The 17,192-nt window shown below is 34.8% G+C and overlaps 1 protein-coding gene across 4 annotated transcripts in view; it reads left to right on the top strand.

Moving 5' to 3' along the window:
• Window positions 1-17,192, top strand: part of LOC111053224 (potassium voltage-gated channel subfamily H member 8) — a 322,102-nt gene that overhangs the window by 250,739 nt on the left and 54,171 nt on the right. For all 4 annotated transcript variants that reach the window (XM_039436822.1, XM_039436819.1, XM_039436820.1 and 1 more), the window contains one exon: window positions 12,941-13,078. In XM_039436822.1, the coding sequence (XP_039292756.1) occupies window positions 12,941-13,078 (138 nt within the window). The remainder of the gene's footprint in view (window positions 1-12,940; window positions 13,079-17,192) is intronic.

Below are 17,192 nucleotides of genomic sequence, written 5' to 3'. Positions count from 1 at the left end.
TTCTTTTAAAATCATATTCTCTCTCTATTTCTTTTTTACCGCTCCTTTTAATATTATTCTCCCTCTCCTGTAACTTCTCCTGCTCTTTCTTTTCCTCCTCATCCTCCTCTTGATAATTCTAATCCTTTTCCTCCTTCTCCCCCTCCTGCTCCTCCTCATCATCTTCCTCCAACTCATCCTCCACCACCTCCTCCAACTCATTCCACCATCAACACCTCCTCCTCCTCCTCATCCTCGTCCTCTTCCACAATCACCTCTTCTTCTTTATCATCATTCCCACACCTTCTCCTCTTCTTACTCCACCTTCACCTCCTCCTCCTCATCCTCGTCCTCTTCCACAATCACCTCTTCTTCTTTATCATCATTCCCACACCTTCTCCTCTTCCTACTCCACCTTCACCTCCTCCTCATCCTCCACCTCCTCATCCTCCTCCTCCTCCTTCTCCTCCGAAACTCATTATTGACCTAGCACAATCTTGTTACTCCCGTGATAACCTAATATCATCTGACAGGCGAGTGACACAAGATATTTCAAAATGTTCCATAACTGCTATTGATTGCAAAATGATGAGCAATTTCATCACGTTTCAATCAATTGCGTTGATGCAATTAACAGCCTTCGGACAGTTGTTGAGTTCGAAAATCAATGATATTGATGGGTTAATCATCAGGCTGAGTTGTACTCATCAACTAACTAAAACATAGTGGAAGAGAATCGGAATATCTATACTAGGGTAAAAGAAGGAAAGAACTGGTTTATACACGTGGGGGATAGGAAATTCACGAATGACGCATCATCACGTCTGAAGCTCTGAACTATTCAACTGATTAACTTAAAATTCTGTATATAGGTTCTCATTTTCCCGAGGATTTTCCTAGGCCTATTTCAAACAAGATTCCACTCGGTCAAGTTTTATAATAAACCCTTGCGGAGCAAGGGTTACCTACTAGTACTATAGATATAATAGAGGGAAGAATTGTCTTATAGCTTACATGTACGGGATAGGAAATTCACGAATGACGCATTATTACGTCTGAACTACTCAACTCATTAACTTGAAACTTTGCATATAGATTCTTAATTAACCGAGGATGGTTATAGGCCTATTTCAGACTCTTCAAGATTTCACTCGGTCAAGTTTTCAGTTTGTCAAGTTTTGTAATAGACCCTTGCGTAGCACGGGTACCTGCTAGTATTATAATATAGGGAAGAATATTGTCTTATACAGGTAAGGGATAGGAAGTTCACGAATGAAGCATCATCACATCTGAACTACTCAACTGAATAACTTGAAATTATGCCACGTCTGAACAAGATATTCTAGATATACTGAATCTATATCTATTTAAAAAAGCGAAATGGCACTCACTGACTGACTCACTCACTCGCAGAACTAAAAATCTACCGGACCAAAAAAGTTCCAATTTGGTAGGTATGTTCAGTTGGCCCTTTAGAGGCGCATTGAGAGATATTTTTACAATATTTTAACTCTAAGGGTGGTTTTTAAGGGTTTAAAGTTCGTCTTTTAGCACGTATATTCTTCTTATTCTCTCAATTATAATTGAAAAATGTCCATACCATATGTTAATATAGAACTATATAGAGAGTACCTCTTCGAAACAGTTGTTAACTGGTAACTGAATTAAAAATTTTGTCATGTTGGCATTAAGTTGAGTTGACTTTGTTAGGTTGGCACCAAGTTGAAGATTGAAATACATTTATCGCGGAAAAATTGATTGGGCACTGCTACTTCAATCAGAGCTATTCCTGGGAATATTATATTACTAGCCGTCAGGCTCGCTTCGCTTGCCATATCCGTTTAGCCAGACGTTTAATCTAAAAGACGGACCCCCGACTGGATCGTCCTAACATATGATAAAAATGCTCAAATGAAAAATGCAGGCGAGCGAAGTGAGCCTGCTGATCTCATTCTTGGACGATCCAGTCGGGGGTCCAGGGGGCGGAGCCCCCTAACTAGACGGATATGGCGAGCGAAGCGAGCCTGACGACTAGTATACGATATATTCGTTTCTATTTATATTATATTTTAAATTTACTGAGGATGGTTATAAGCCTATTTTATATTCTTCAAGATCTCTGGCGGTCTTTTTTTCAGTTTATCAAGTTTTCAATTATTAGACCCTTGCGGATCACGGGCTACTAGTAAATAAAACTCCAAATAGTTGATAAACTTATCAACTTCTGAGAATATTGATTATGATAATGAGAAGATTAATGAGAATGATAATATTATTGATGGTTAACACAAGTTGAATACGAATTACATTCCAATAAATGGATTTCAATAATAGATTCAACGGTTCAATCATTGATTAATCAACGGAACTGGATTTGATTCAATGCATCAATAGTAGATGCAAATGACAATAATAATTTTGATGCGTGTTACATATTGAATACGAATAATTACTGTACATAGGAGAATAATCAGTTGAACCAGATTGAACTATCGTTCATATGTACATGATATATACTATATAGTGCATATATAATGTAGCACATTATAGTGCAATATCGGGGACTGACCTTGCACTATAGGAATTGTAATAACATTCATACAGAAATGTTCTATCTAATCACAGTAAATTGAGATTAATTCCCAGAGGAATGAGAAACTTTTCCTCACAAAGGCCCAGTTGCCCAAAAGCCGGTAAAATTTTAATCCTGATTAACTCCACGTGAACCAAATCAAAGAAGACCGTTGCAAAAAGATGGATCTACTGGAATTAATCAGGATTGAAAATAACTCAGCATTTTTACTAAACTTGAACTAAGTACCTGATTGAATGATCACAAATTAATGTTCGACAGCTGAGTTATAATTTTGACACAGTCCCACACACATGAACTCGCTCACTCAGTTTCATCGGCAACAGACGACGAAATAATTATCATCAGCTGTTTTTCCAAGGATGAATAATAATTATCCTTTTAATGTCCTTCAGCGATTTTCCCAGGGATGAGACCTAGTGCAATCGAATCTTTATATTATAAACCTTCTATGTTCTGAATTTCGTGAGAATCATTGGAGCTGTTTTCGACATCCGATGAAATACAAACATCTAAACATCCAAACATCTAAACATGTAAACAGAAGTTGCTCGTTTAATAGTATAGGATATAAGCTCCTATATATTATTATATCATAATGCTATAACCACTTCAATAATCTTATTATCAGTTTTATTGAATGAATTTGTATAATAATTGAGGAAGTATAGTGAGCTTCACGTTATAATAGCAGCATTCTATTGACATTGGTGTTGCTATCCTTGTCTATCGCTGGACAAAGCAGGTAGCGCTATCCTTTTCTAGGTCCACAACGTTCCCATATCATTTTTAACGATGCAATGTCTATTGAAACTATAGACCTTATGGTAATACAGCAATAGATTGGCTTCTCCACACATCTGTATAATCACCTGTCAGCTGATTTATGATGAATAATTCCATAGTTTGATTCTTACTCCAATATTGGCGTATGAAGGAGGTTCCTTTTTCCTTTTATATTATCCTTGAAATGCAAAACTTCCAAAAACCTTGTATATACGACGACGCGCAATTAAAAAAGGAACATACCTGTCAAATTCCATGAACATCTATTACTGCGTTTCGCCGTAAATGCGCAACATATGAACATATAAATATTTAAACATTCAGACATTAAGAGAAATGCCAAACCGTCGACTTGAATCTGAGACCTCACTTCGCTCGGTCAACAAATAACTATATCTAGTGCATCTTAATAATAGGAATATTTTATCATTCTTATTTTCTATTTCTCATTCACTTTTTTCGTGTATATTTTTTAGGATTCAATTAGAATTTATGGAAAAAAATTACTAATAACCATTTATTTTCTCTGTACAAGTCAGAATCTGTAAGAAAACCCTATGAGGAAAACGACCAGAATAAACGGTCATGAAGTATGTTCATAAGCGTTTATTCCGGACTTTTTTCTCATAGGTTTCCCTTCTATTGATCCTGGCTATAAGACGAAGTAGCCTATAAAAGTATTGAATAGCAGGCTTATCGACCCATCTTTTAAAGCTAGCCTTTTTTGCAGGCTAGGCGTTTGAAAATACTCCTATAACAGGAGTATATATCTATAAAAGGTATATGGGTATATAGGTTCATACATATATATGTAGAAGCTGCCGATATATAAGAAGAAACGCTGGACATCTGGAGCTTAGAGTTCAAGGGGATTACATGTATCACATGGGAGAGGTCCACTTGTTTATCACGATCAGAGCGGACTGTATAGGGGAGGTAAGGGATTGAGAGATGAAGAAGGAAGATGGGAAGGTGAAGAGGAAAGAAAGGGGGAGAGATATAGAAATGAGAAGAGGAATGAAAAAGGAAAAAAATAGAATGGAGGAAGAGGAAGGGAAGAGGAAATAAAGATATAGAAAGTTAAGGAGGAAATAGAGAAAGAGACGAAGGAGAAGCGTAAAGAAAGAAAAAAATAAGTAGAAGAAGAATGAGAAGGGGTGAGAAGAGGATGAATAAGAGAAAAAGAGGGAGGGAGGGAAGAAGAAGAAGGAAACGTGAGTGGGAAAAGGAGGAAGGAAGAAGAAGAAGAGGTAGGGGAAGGTGAAGGAGTAAATGGAAGTGAAGAAGTAAAAGTTTGTAGGATGAATAAAAATAAGTAGTGAAAGGAGGAGGAGAAGGAAGATGAGGAGGGGAAGAAGAAGGAGAAGAAGAAGGAGGAGCAGGAGAAGGAGTTGTGAAAGGAGAAGGGGAGGGAAGAGTTAGTAGGAGAGAGAGAAGGTGATGGGGGACAACTAGAAAAAGTGGAAAAAGAAGAAGAAGAAGAAGAAGAAGAAGGAGAAGAAGAAGAGAAGAAGAGGAGAAGAAGAAGAAGAAGAGGGAGAGAAATGGATAAGGAGAAAAAACAGAAGATGAACATGAAGAAGAACAAAATGGAAAATGGGAAGGAGAAAAGAAATAAACCAAGAGAGAAAGAGAGATAGACCAAGAAATCAGCTTCAGTAGAACATTATAAGTTATTTGAGGATCTGGGTCTTTTTCATTATTCTCGGTTCAAGGGGATGAAATTGCAAAGTTTGTTGAGCAGAGAAAGAGAAAGAGTGAGTGAGCGTGAGAGAGACAGAGTGTGGGAGAGAGAGAGTGTGAGGGGGGGAGGTTGAGAGAGAGAGAGTTGGGAGAGACAGAGAGATTTTCATGGATTTTGAATTTCAATAACAGCACAGTTTCCATGTTCTATTTACCCTACTGTCTTATTATATATCTTTGAAAATCTTGAGAGTTGAAAGACTCAGAAATCTTGAAATGATTTGTAAGTCGATGCTTTCATCTTTTTATCTATCTTTGATATTTATTGAAAAATCTTTGTACAAAAGTATACTTGAGCTGTAGTCCTATTCATCTTATTCAAGTCTCACTACATAAGAATGAATAAATTTTTATATATTTGTCGATTCGTCCATAAATAAGGAATAATTATTAATGCTTGAATATAAAATTTCAAAACATTGTGGAATTGAACCTGCGGAATGGTGTCTACATTAATTGTCGACCAATGAGGATTGAGAAAGGGTGTGTACTGCATGCATCGCTCTCGCTTGTGATTGGTTGAAGCTGTTTGACACAGTAGTCGGTAGGTGGCAGCACTTACAATGTGACAATTAACATAGAACAAGAGGGAATTTCGCTCAATGGAGAAGAACGGGAAGAGGAGAAGGAGGAGGAAAAGGAGAAGAAGAAGGAGAAGAAGAAGAACACAGAAGAAGAAGAAGAAGAAGAAGAAGAAGAAATAGTATTTTTAGTAGAAGAAGGAGGAGAATCAACATGACCAAGTAGAAACAGGTGGTTCATCAGAGCAAACCCTGGACTATTGGTAGAAACCAGGGGTTTTGTGAGCAGCACTGTCCGTAAAGGTTAAGAAGGGTTGTTTGAGGGTTTGGCAGGGCTGAGAGAGTAAGGGGGGCTGAGAGGGAGAGAATGATTTGCCCGGGATGAGAATTCCTGTCAAGTGGTTCAGTAGGTGGGGGGGGGTATTGAGGATGAGACCACTCAAATATATCCCCATCTAGAAAATGAGGGGGGAAATTCCGTTCGACCCCCAAAAATGAGGTGGCCGTTGAACCACCCTCTGCTAGAAGAAAATAGGGGATGTTTTTGGCATTACAACTTGTGTGAGGTGGGAGTTACTTTCATCCAAGCTCTCCTTTCTAGCAAGGGTACCTTTTTCACCCCCAAACCCTTTAGAAAAGGTTGTGTGGAGAAGGGTAGCTTCAGTAGGGTCTCTACTTGTTGCATAGTACTCTGAATTATTATTATGGGCTTATTCAGTGCAAACCATTAGTATTGCTTGCCATTCACATGATGCTGACTGGTCAGAGTGAATGAGCTCACTAGAGTGAGGTACACGTTATAATGGTAGTGGAGAAAGATAGCAGAACAACGTTGCCGATCCTCTGTCTTTTCAATGCCTTCATTCGGCTGTGATAAGATAATATTATGAATAGTGTGTTTGTCTTTTCGGTCTCAAAATTTCCTAGTTTTTTCAAAAATTGGAATTTTACAACTATTTGTAATTAATTTAATTCAATTTAATACTATTTTTACTTTCCTTGCCCTATTACCATAGGTAAGGGAAGTATTGCTTTCCAAAAAAAATTAAGGTACCCTAATTTCAAGTTTTCTATACGTTTCAAGGTCCACTGAGTCCAAAAACATGATTTTTGGGTGTTGGTCTGTGTGTGTGTGTGTGTGTATGTGTGTATGTCTGTGAACACGATAACTCCATTCCTAATCAACCGATTGACTTGAAATTTTAAACTTGAGGTCCTTATACCATGAGGATCTGACAATAAGAAATTCAATAAAATTGAATTCAAATTGGCGGAAAAAATGGCGGATAATTACTAAAAAACCATGTTTTTCACGGTTTTCTCAAAAACGGCTCTAACGATTTTATTCAAATTTATACCATGGATAGCTATTTATAAGCTCTATCAACTGACATGAGTCTCATTTCTGGGAAAATTGCAGGAGCTCCGTAATATTCTTGTGAAAAATGGCGGATAATCACTAAAAAACCATGTTATTCACGGTTTTCTCGAAAATGGCTCTAACGATTTTCTTCAAATTCATACCATGGATAGCTATTTATAAGCCCTATCAACTGACATGAGTCTCATTTCTGGGAAAATTGCAGGAGCTCCGTAATATTCTTGAGAAAAATGGCGGATAATTACTAAAAAAACCAAGTTTTCCACGATTTTCTCAAATAACTTGACCGGTTTTTTTCAAATTCATACTCTGTATAGTTATTTATCAGCTCTATCAACTGGCATGAGTCTCCTTACTGGGAAACTAATGGGGGTCCACCCCATCCTTGAGAAATGGACTTTGTAACCTTCTTCTCGTGCATGAAATAGGTAGGTAGCACAGTTCATAAAAAGAACACATAGTCGAGATATTTCATATGTAGAACAGCTGTTTTGACGACTTTAAAAAATGACGACTAAAAAAATCATCGAATTTCACAATTTACAAAAAGGAAAAAGTACTCTGAGAACAATTATATATACACATATACAAAAGTCTGATCGTAGTTTCAAATATGAGCAAGGAAAGTTGTGTGAGTGTACCACACCAGATTTTTTATTTAAAAATGATTTGTGTATGATGAATTATGTTTTGAATTGTGAATTGAAGAATTTTGAAGTGATACATAACCTAACTACATTTAGACTGTTGTATAAATTAGAATTGGAACCGTTTTGGGCTTATAAGCCTGTAGTACTTTTCTGTAAGTTGGGTAATTCTGAATTATTGAATAAATATATAAATAAATAAATAAATAAATTCATCCATCATCACCTAGGCCTAAAATACTTCTAGAAAGTCGCCTTTGTAAAATAATAAATAAATAATAAAATATAGACAGTAGCTGTTACCTGTTTATTGGTGTAATGTTAACTGTTCATTCCAGTTTAAAATAATCAATTACTCTTTATTAAGCAAGAAATTATATTCTTCAATAATTTCATGATGAATTTTCATAATCAAGATGAAATATTTTGTTAATTGATTATTAATTCTACATTGTTAAAAGACGATCTGGCAACAGAGCAAAAGCGAGAAAGAGATAGCGCTATCTGCTTTGTTGAATGATACACAAGGATAGCAATAGCATTCATTGCTGAGCAAACACTGCCATTATAACGTGGACCTGACTATAGTAGCATTTACATGGGTTGTGTGTTTATCTAGCGTAAAATGAACTGTCTGTTCCTGCTTCTTATAGTGATGCTTGCATATGTTCAGTTTGGCTGCTTCTTCTTGTAGGATACAGTCCAAAAAAGCGGTTGTTTCTTCTTCTTCTTCTTCTTCTTCTTCTTCTTCTTCTTCTTCTTCTTCTTCTTCTTCTTCTTCTTCTTCTTCTTCTCTTCTTCTTCTTCTTCTTCTTCTTCTTCTTCTTCTTCTTCTTCTTCTTCTTCTTCTTCTTCTTCTTCTTCTTCTTCTCTTCTTCTTCTTCTTCTTCTCTTCTTCTTCTCTTCTTCTTCTCTTCTTCTCTTCTTCTCTTCTTCTTCTTCTTCTTCCCTCTTGTTTTCCTTCTCCAACTTTTCCACCTCCTGCTCCTCCTCCTCCTTCTCCTGCTCAATCTCCTCTTCTATCTCCTTTCTTTATTTCCCTCCACATTTTCCTTCTCCTCCCATTACTCCTCATCTTCCTATTTCTTCTTTTTTTCCAGCTGCTCCTTTTCCAATCCTCAAATTCCTTATACTTTCTTCCTTCTCCTAAAGAATACATACTTCTCCTCATCCTCCCTCTACTGCTCTTCTTCCTTCTGTTTCCTCTTCTCCAATCCTCAAACCCCTTATATTCTCCATCCCACATCTCTTTCATCTCTCTTTTACTCTTCTCCTCTACCTCTTTTTCCCTCTTCTTCCATTGTTCCCCTCTCAATTTCCTAGCAATTTTCGATGTTAAAAAGTCGGGTGTTGGTGCAAAAGTGAAAAGACTGCTTTTCAATAACAAGGACAGAGAATAAGGAAAGACTAGGACAGAAAATGCAAAGAAGAGGGAGAGTGAGAGGGAATGATAGATTGATTGATTGATTGATTGATTGAGTACTTTATTTATGTAGATTACAATATATACTGGCTTATACACTTATATACAATAGCTTACAATACAGCAAAATTATGGATGAATTAGAGAGAGGCAGGGTGAGTGAGAAAGAGTGAGGGAGTGAGAGAGAGACTAGGATAGAGACCGAAAAGAGGAGAGAGAGTGAGAATGACTAGGCTAGAGACTGAGAGACTAGGTTAAAGAACGAGAGAGAGAAGGATAGAGACCGCAAACAGGAGAGACAGAGAAAAAGTGAGTGAGACAGGACAGAGAACGCAGAGCTTTTGATTTCTGTAAGAGACGCCTCTATATCCTTTCTGTTTGATTAGGTTTTTCGCAAGAGAAATGATTTCGGCATCAACAAAATCCACTTTCCTCAGTAGTTGAAAATTCCTTCTGTTTCAATGCCTTGGATTCGAATTATTTTAGGAACGTTCAACAGATTTCTCTTACGAATTGGCTTGAATCGTTTCAGAGTAGATAGAAATTCATGTTGAATGAAACGATTTGGGATTTTACAACCAATGGCAGAAATTTGGCTCAAATTTTCGCGGATTGAAAGAAATTCTATGATGAATTTATCGGCTTGAAATTGTCACGAGTATTGTGAGTAATTTAGCTACAGCTTTTCCAGTATTGAAGAAATTCTATTAGGTATGAATTTATCGACTTGAATTTGTCCCATACATGACAAAAATTCAACTAACACTTTCTTAGATTAGTAAAAACTGTATTATGTATTTATTAATTTTAAACTGTCCAATCTGACCTTCAATTAACATAACCAATTTGATTTATTTTAACAATCGCTCGTTATTTTATTTATTGATATACAAAACACAATTCTTAAAATTGATTGGGGAAGAACTGAAGGTGCGTACAGATATACGCGCCACGAACATGAACAATTCACTTTTAATCAGCTGACTATATCTGTATTTTTACAGAAACGGTATAAGATTAGATATAAAAAAGCTTGGCATCAGCTGATTGAAAGTGAATTGCTCATGTTCGCGGCGCGTAAATCTGTACGCACCTTTATATGCACAGCCCAAAACCCAGCAGCTGAGTGCATCTGCTAAAAAAAGTTTTATGGTTGAAGGATTAAAAGAAAAATGAACTTTTTTGATGAATTTGGAAACATCGCAAAAATATGTTTTCATTTTAAATATGATTACTATTTTTGATCAACTATGGATAATTTTACCTTTCAAATCCTTAAGGTTTATTTATCTTTTAGGTCGTGTTTATATTTTACGGCTGGCTATACGTCAGTTTATGAATTTTGGGGATGAGATATTTTGTTTTTCCACAGAGGCACTCGCTCACTCACTTTTACTATCCACAGACGACGGAAGTCTCAGCTGTTTTTCTAAGGATGAATTATCGTTTTAATGTCCTTCAGCGAGTTTTCACAGGGATGAGACCTAGTGCAATCGAATTTTTATATCATAAACCTACTATGCTCCAAATTTCGTGAAAATCGTTAGAAGATCCGTTAAACATAAATAATCAGATATAAAAATATATACAGAAATTGCTCGCTTAATATAATAGGATCACTAGAACAGCAGTCGTTAGGTCATGTCAGAGGCCCTGAAATTGATCAGCTGCAACCTGAAAACTCTGACACCAGACCTGAGCCAGCCAGGTCACTCGATATTATTATTATTATTATTGTTATTATTATTATTATTATTATCATTATTATTATTATTATTATTATTATAGGATCACTGCGAAAAAACACCTTAACAACAAGTAGTAATGAACTATTAAACATCTTAACATAGTAATGAACTAAAGTCATCAATATTTACATTGTAAATTATCTATCATCTATCTAATCATTATAATGTAATGATGAATATGATGAATGATAATGATTGAGATAGATAGCTAATGATGGACCCAAAGCAACAACAACACTGTCTAAATTTCCAATCAAATGACGTCATCTGTAGTAGATATTCACTACAAATAGTCAGCATTTCTTATGAATAACATCAATACTGCCCATTTAACAGATGGTGTCAGTTTGAAGTGAATCTCACTCGAGTTGCCCTGAGGCTATTTCCGACACGGCTGCCCTATTCAGTGAGCAGTGAACACTAGATAATTAGAGAGGTCAAATAGATGGTGGGGCTGTGCTGTGATCATGACCAGAGAAGGACAAATATTGGGCACTCTATAATAATTATTGCTGTCGTTGATGAGAATTTGAATAATTTCTGACAAGCAGCTACTGATGATAATGCAATAATGGAAGATAGAGTTGGAAAAATACAGTTCTATTTTGTCACATCCATTTAATAATATTATTAATGTCACATATTAATGTCTAATAAATGTGGATGTGACAAAATAAAGCACTTGTCACGTCCATGTAATAATTATTAATGTCTAATAAATACTCATCTATTTCATTATCCATGACGAGCTGCAAGTAATGATCCGTTTTTGAACTATATTTGACTACACTGCAGTCTAATATCTTTGAATATTAGTTATTAAAACTGGTACTCTCTGTGAAGCGCTTTCGGATTTTTAGAATCAGTGTTGAAAATGGATTCTAAAAATCCGAAAGCGCTAGTTAGTACTAGTTTTAATAACTAATATTCAAAGATATTAGACTGTAATATCGTTGAAAATAGTTCAAAAACGGTCCAATAAATGTCTAAAACTGTGTTTTATTTTGTCACATCCACATTTATTAGACATTAATATGTGGCATAACAATTATTACATGGATAATTATAAAATAAAATCAAAATAAAACTGTGTGACAAAAAAAAACTGTATTTTTCCAGTTATGGAAAAATTCCAAAATATTGTCATTCAACAAATTTCATGGAAATAGAGTTATTGGAAAATGAGCTACGTGTGAATGAAACTACTTGTTTAAAAGTGGAAGCAAAGTTTCCTCATCATGATTTGTACAGACTTCTGCGCCACAAACACGCCATGACCACGAAAGTCTCTTCATGAGTGTATATAGAGTGAAATCATCAATCTCGAAACAATGAGATAGGCCTACATTCAAAAAATACTTGAGTAATTCAATTTTTAAAGGCGGAAATGATTGAACTTCAAAACGAATTCTGAACTCCAAACTCACTTTTGAGAACAGGTTTGTTTGTTTCTGAAACACAGAAGAAGACGTTATCAAGTACCGTTTTTCAGTCACAACTAGTTTCAACTCATTAATACAATTGAAAGCGCTAGTAGCTATATATCTTGTAATCTGTTTCAATAATTTTTGGAAAAGTGAGTATTTTTAGTTCTATTTATGATAGACTAGCAAGTAACCCGTGCTCCGCAAGGGTCTTATTGAAAACTTGACAAACTGACAACTTGACGTAATGGAATATCAAATAATTGAAAATAGGCCTAAAACCATCATCGGTTGATTAGGAATCTATTAGCAAAATTTCAAGTTGATCAGTCTTGTACTTCAGACGTGATGATGCGTCAAACATAATTTTCCTAGAAATAGAAATAAAAATAAAAATCTCAGTACCCTTTTTGAATTATTCAATCACAACATGTTTCAACATTGATGCCATTTTCCGAAACATATTGTGATTAAATAATTCAAAAAGGGTACTGAGATTCTTATTTTTCTTTCTATTTCTATAAAAAGTAGCCCTATACGGAAAAGAGATAAATAATTTTTCTATCCCGTAACTGTGTAAGACAGTTCTTTCCTTTATTATAGTACTGCATAGATATCATAACAATCGAGTGCTATATATTTTTTTACCAATATTTTCAATCTTTAATGATGAATCTGTTTGTTTTTTGTTTTAGGAACGCCATTTTGGTGCCTACTGGACATTGTTCCGATCAAGAATGAAAAGAGAGAGGTGGTTCTGTTTCTGGCCTCCCATAAGGACATCACCCGCTCCAAGATGGAGGAGCTTGACAACTTCAAGCATTCTGACAGTGGTGAGCATCATTTTCTATCGCAAAATACATTATAGAAGTCCTAAGTATTTGTAATTCTCAAGTAAAATTCACAACAAGCTGTCAGAATTGGTTTTATGAGAATCAGAAATGAATCAAATCATTGATTTTTGAAATAGTTACGTATAGTGAGGTCCACGTTATAATGACAGTGTTTGATTAGCAATGGTATTGCTATCCTTGTCTATCATTCAACAAAGCGGATAGTGCTATCTCTTTCTCGCTAAGCTATGTTGCCAGATCGTCTTTTAACAATGTAGAATTAATAATTAATTGACGAAATATTTCATCTTACAATATTTCCACGTTATAATAGCAGTGTTTGATTAGTAATGGTATTGCAATCCTTGTCTATCATTCAACAAAGCGGATAGCACTATCTCTTTCTCGCTAAGCTATGTTGCCAGAACATCTTTTAACAATGTAGAATTAATAATTAATTAACAAAATATTTCATCTAAAATTATGATAATTCATTAAGCAATTATTGAAAAATATAATTTCTTGCTGCTTAATAATATACAAAATTGATTAATTTAAACTAGATTGAACAGTTTTAATATTGCATCAATAAACCTGTATCAGCTAACGTCTATAGAAGGCATTGACAAGACAGAGGATCGGCAACGTTTTTCTCTTATCTTTCTCCACTGCCATTATAACGTGGACCTCACTATAGTTATAATACTGAAGCGCCATTAGCATACCTGAAACCCCTATTAAGTAGAAAAAGATAATTATTATGTGATTGCTATTCTATGAAATCAAAATTCGTTCCATGTACGAGACATTAGACTAATTTTGAACTAGACTTTTTAATTTTACTTCTCGACATTGACATCAATATAATACTGCAATTAGAATAGTATTGGAAAATTCGATTCTGTACGAGACATTAGATTAACAGTTGAACCTCTCTATAGCGAAGTCAATTTATTATCCCGAGAAAAAATTCGCTGCAGAGAAGTATTCGTTATTGAGAGGTTGTTCTATCAGTGAAACTGCCACAATCTTATGGATCTTAAAATATATCAAATACGGTAATTGAATTATTTGGGCGGTAGTTAGTGTGCTAATATCGGGTACAGAGCTTCGCTCTGGAGTACGAAAGCTTAAAAAATTCATCACGAAAGAAGAAATTATAATAACATTCATAGTTCATACAGAAATGTTCTACCTAATCACAGTAAATTGAGATTAATTCTCAGAGAAATGCAAAAATTTCCCTCACAAAGGCCCGGTTGCACAAAAGCAGGTTAAATTTCAATCCTGAATAATTTCACGTGAACCAAATCAGAGAAGACCATATCAAAAAGATGGATCTACTGGAATTAATCCGGATTGAAAATAACCCCTGATTGAATGTTTACAAAAGTTCAACAGCTGAGTCATAATTTTGACACAGTCCCACACACATGAACTAGCTCACTCACTTCCATCATCAAAAAATACGAAATAATTATTATCAGCTGTTTTTCCAAGGATGAATAATAATTATCCTTTTCATGTCCTTAAGCGAGTTTTCCCAGGGATGAGACCTAGTGCAATTGAATATTTATATTATAAACCTACTATGTTCTGAATTTCGTCAGAATCGTTAAAGCCGTTTTCGAGATCCGGTGAAATACAAACATATAAACATCTAAACATCTCTTTTTGTGTAGTTGAGAAGTTGATATTGTGGTGATTATTCATATTGAATGAAAAAGACTAAGAAATTGTCAAAAAACCACTGATTTATTGATACTTAGAAAGACCGGTTTCGGTTATTACACCATTGTCAATCTCTGATAAACTGATAGACAGTTTCAGACATCTGAAACTGATAGACAGTTTATCAGAGATTGACAATGGTGTAATAACCGAAACCGGTCTTTCTAAGTATCAATAAATCTGTGGTTTTTGACAATTTCTTAGTCTTTTTCATTCAATCTAAACATCTAAACAGAAATTGCTCGTTTAATAGTATAGGATTGGGCAAACATTTGTAGAATATACCAGTTTCATCAACATTGAAATTGTCTTTCGGTTCATGATTACAGTATCTTGAACTAGACTTATTTAACTTTTTGTGTAGTTGAGAAGTTGATATTGTGGTAATTATTCATATTGAATGAAAAAGACTAAGAAATTGTCAAAAAACCACTGATTTATTGATAATTAGAAAGACCGGTTTCGGTTATTACACCATTGTCAATCTCTGATAAACTGATAGACAGTTTCAGAAATCTGAAACTGATAGACAGTTTATCAGAGATTGACAATGGTGTAATAACCGAAACCGGTCTTTCTAAGTATCAATAAATCTGTGGTTTTTTTGACAATTTCTTAGTCTTTTTCATTCAATATGAATAATTACCACAATATCAACTTCTCAACTACACAAAAAGAGATGTTTATTTGTTTATATGTTTGTATTTCACCGGATCTCGAAATCGGCTCTAACGATTCTGACGAAATTCAGAACATAGTAGGTTTATAATGTACCGGTCTTTCTAATTATCAATAAATCAGTGGTTTTTTGACAATTTCTTAGTCTTTTTCATTCAAGACTTATTTAATGTTACTACACGACTTAGACATTAATATAAATACTACAATTGCAGTAGTATTTAAAAATTCTATTCATGTACGAGACATAACAATTATTTTTAAAAAGACTCTTCTAAATAACACTACTCGAAGTTAATATAATATACTGGAGTTTAAATAGTATTGAAGTTAGAAGATGTAGTAAAACGGGAACTCAGACAATATTACTCTGGTTAATGAACGGTTTCTACTCGTAGCAAAGAGACAATTCAAGATAACGAGGGAGTACCTCTATGGCGAAATTCAGTTTGAACTATCAGCATCACTAGTAATAGTGGAATATCAATGGGTAGCATTCTACCAATGGTGACAGGTTAAGGTGAATCATACCACAGACAATGATACTGTACTAGTGTACTACTTTTGAACTTAACTTAATGGAACTTGAACTGAGATTTTTGATGGCCTACTTTCAACAACATTAAGAAGAGTGGTAGAAGACGGAGAAGTAGAAGTAGCAGGAGAAAATTGAGAAGATGAAGAAGAAGAAGGAGTAACAGGAGAAAAAGAAGAATGTGAAGAAGAAGAAGAAGAAGAAGAAGAAGAAGAAGAAGAAGAAGAAGATGATGATGATGATGATGATGATGATGTGATGATGATGATGATGATGATGATGATGATGATGATGATGGAAGGAGGAGATATTGCTGGAGAAAGAACGGAGAACAAGAAAACGAGACTAAGCAAAGGAGAATTGAGCAAGAAGGAGAAGAAAAAGAACCACAAGAAGAACAAAACGAAGATGACTGGGAAAGAAGGAATAGTAGAAGGAGTGGGAGAAGTAGTGGAAGAAGAAGAAGAAGAAAAGGATGAAGAAGAGGAGGTGAGAAGACGAAAGGATTCTTCTACTCTGTTTGGAAAGTACAAATTCATTTTATTTTTTTTAATGTAATTTAATAATATAAATTAGAATTCGGTTCAAGACCGATGATAAGTATTCATGTATTGGTCAATAAGGCATACTAATGCAAAGAGATAATTCAAAACATCATTTATTTTATTTATTATTTATTGTATAAAATACTATAATCATAATACAATTATGACATTGGAGGAAAAACTAGGCTGAGCCTGTACTATTTCTCTCCAAAAATTTTGATAAAATGTTAATATTGTCCAAAAGATAAGGTTATGTAATCACACACTGCTTCGTCACTTGATCTTTGGTCCAGGAATGATGATTTAAAATTTTGAATTTTGAAGGTTGATTTTATACTCTAAATGAATCACAGAATATATCACAATAAATTAAAAACTTTAGAAATATTGCACTTATTTAAAAAAGTTTAATACAAAATCAAAAACCTACTCACTATTTTTTATTCACAGCTGAAAACAAATCGAAAACATTGCAAAGGTGGACTAGCAAAATGGCGTCTACTTTGAGCAGACTACAACGTCGACCAATCAGAATCGAGAATGGGCGTGCAGGCTTACTGCATGCATTGTTCACGCTTGTGATTGGTTGAAGCTATTAGACACAGTAGTCGGTAGGTGGCAGCAC

This window comes from Nilaparvata lugens, chromosome 10 (genome assembly GCF_014356525.2).
Source record: "Nilaparvata lugens isolate BPH chromosome 10, ASM1435652v1, whole genome shotgun sequence".
NCBI lineage: Eukaryota > Metazoa > Arthropoda > Insecta > Hemiptera > Delphacidae > Nilaparvata > Nilaparvata lugens.
Note: the sequence above shows the minus strand (reverse complement) of the source record. Positions and strands in the feature narration are given on the sequence as shown.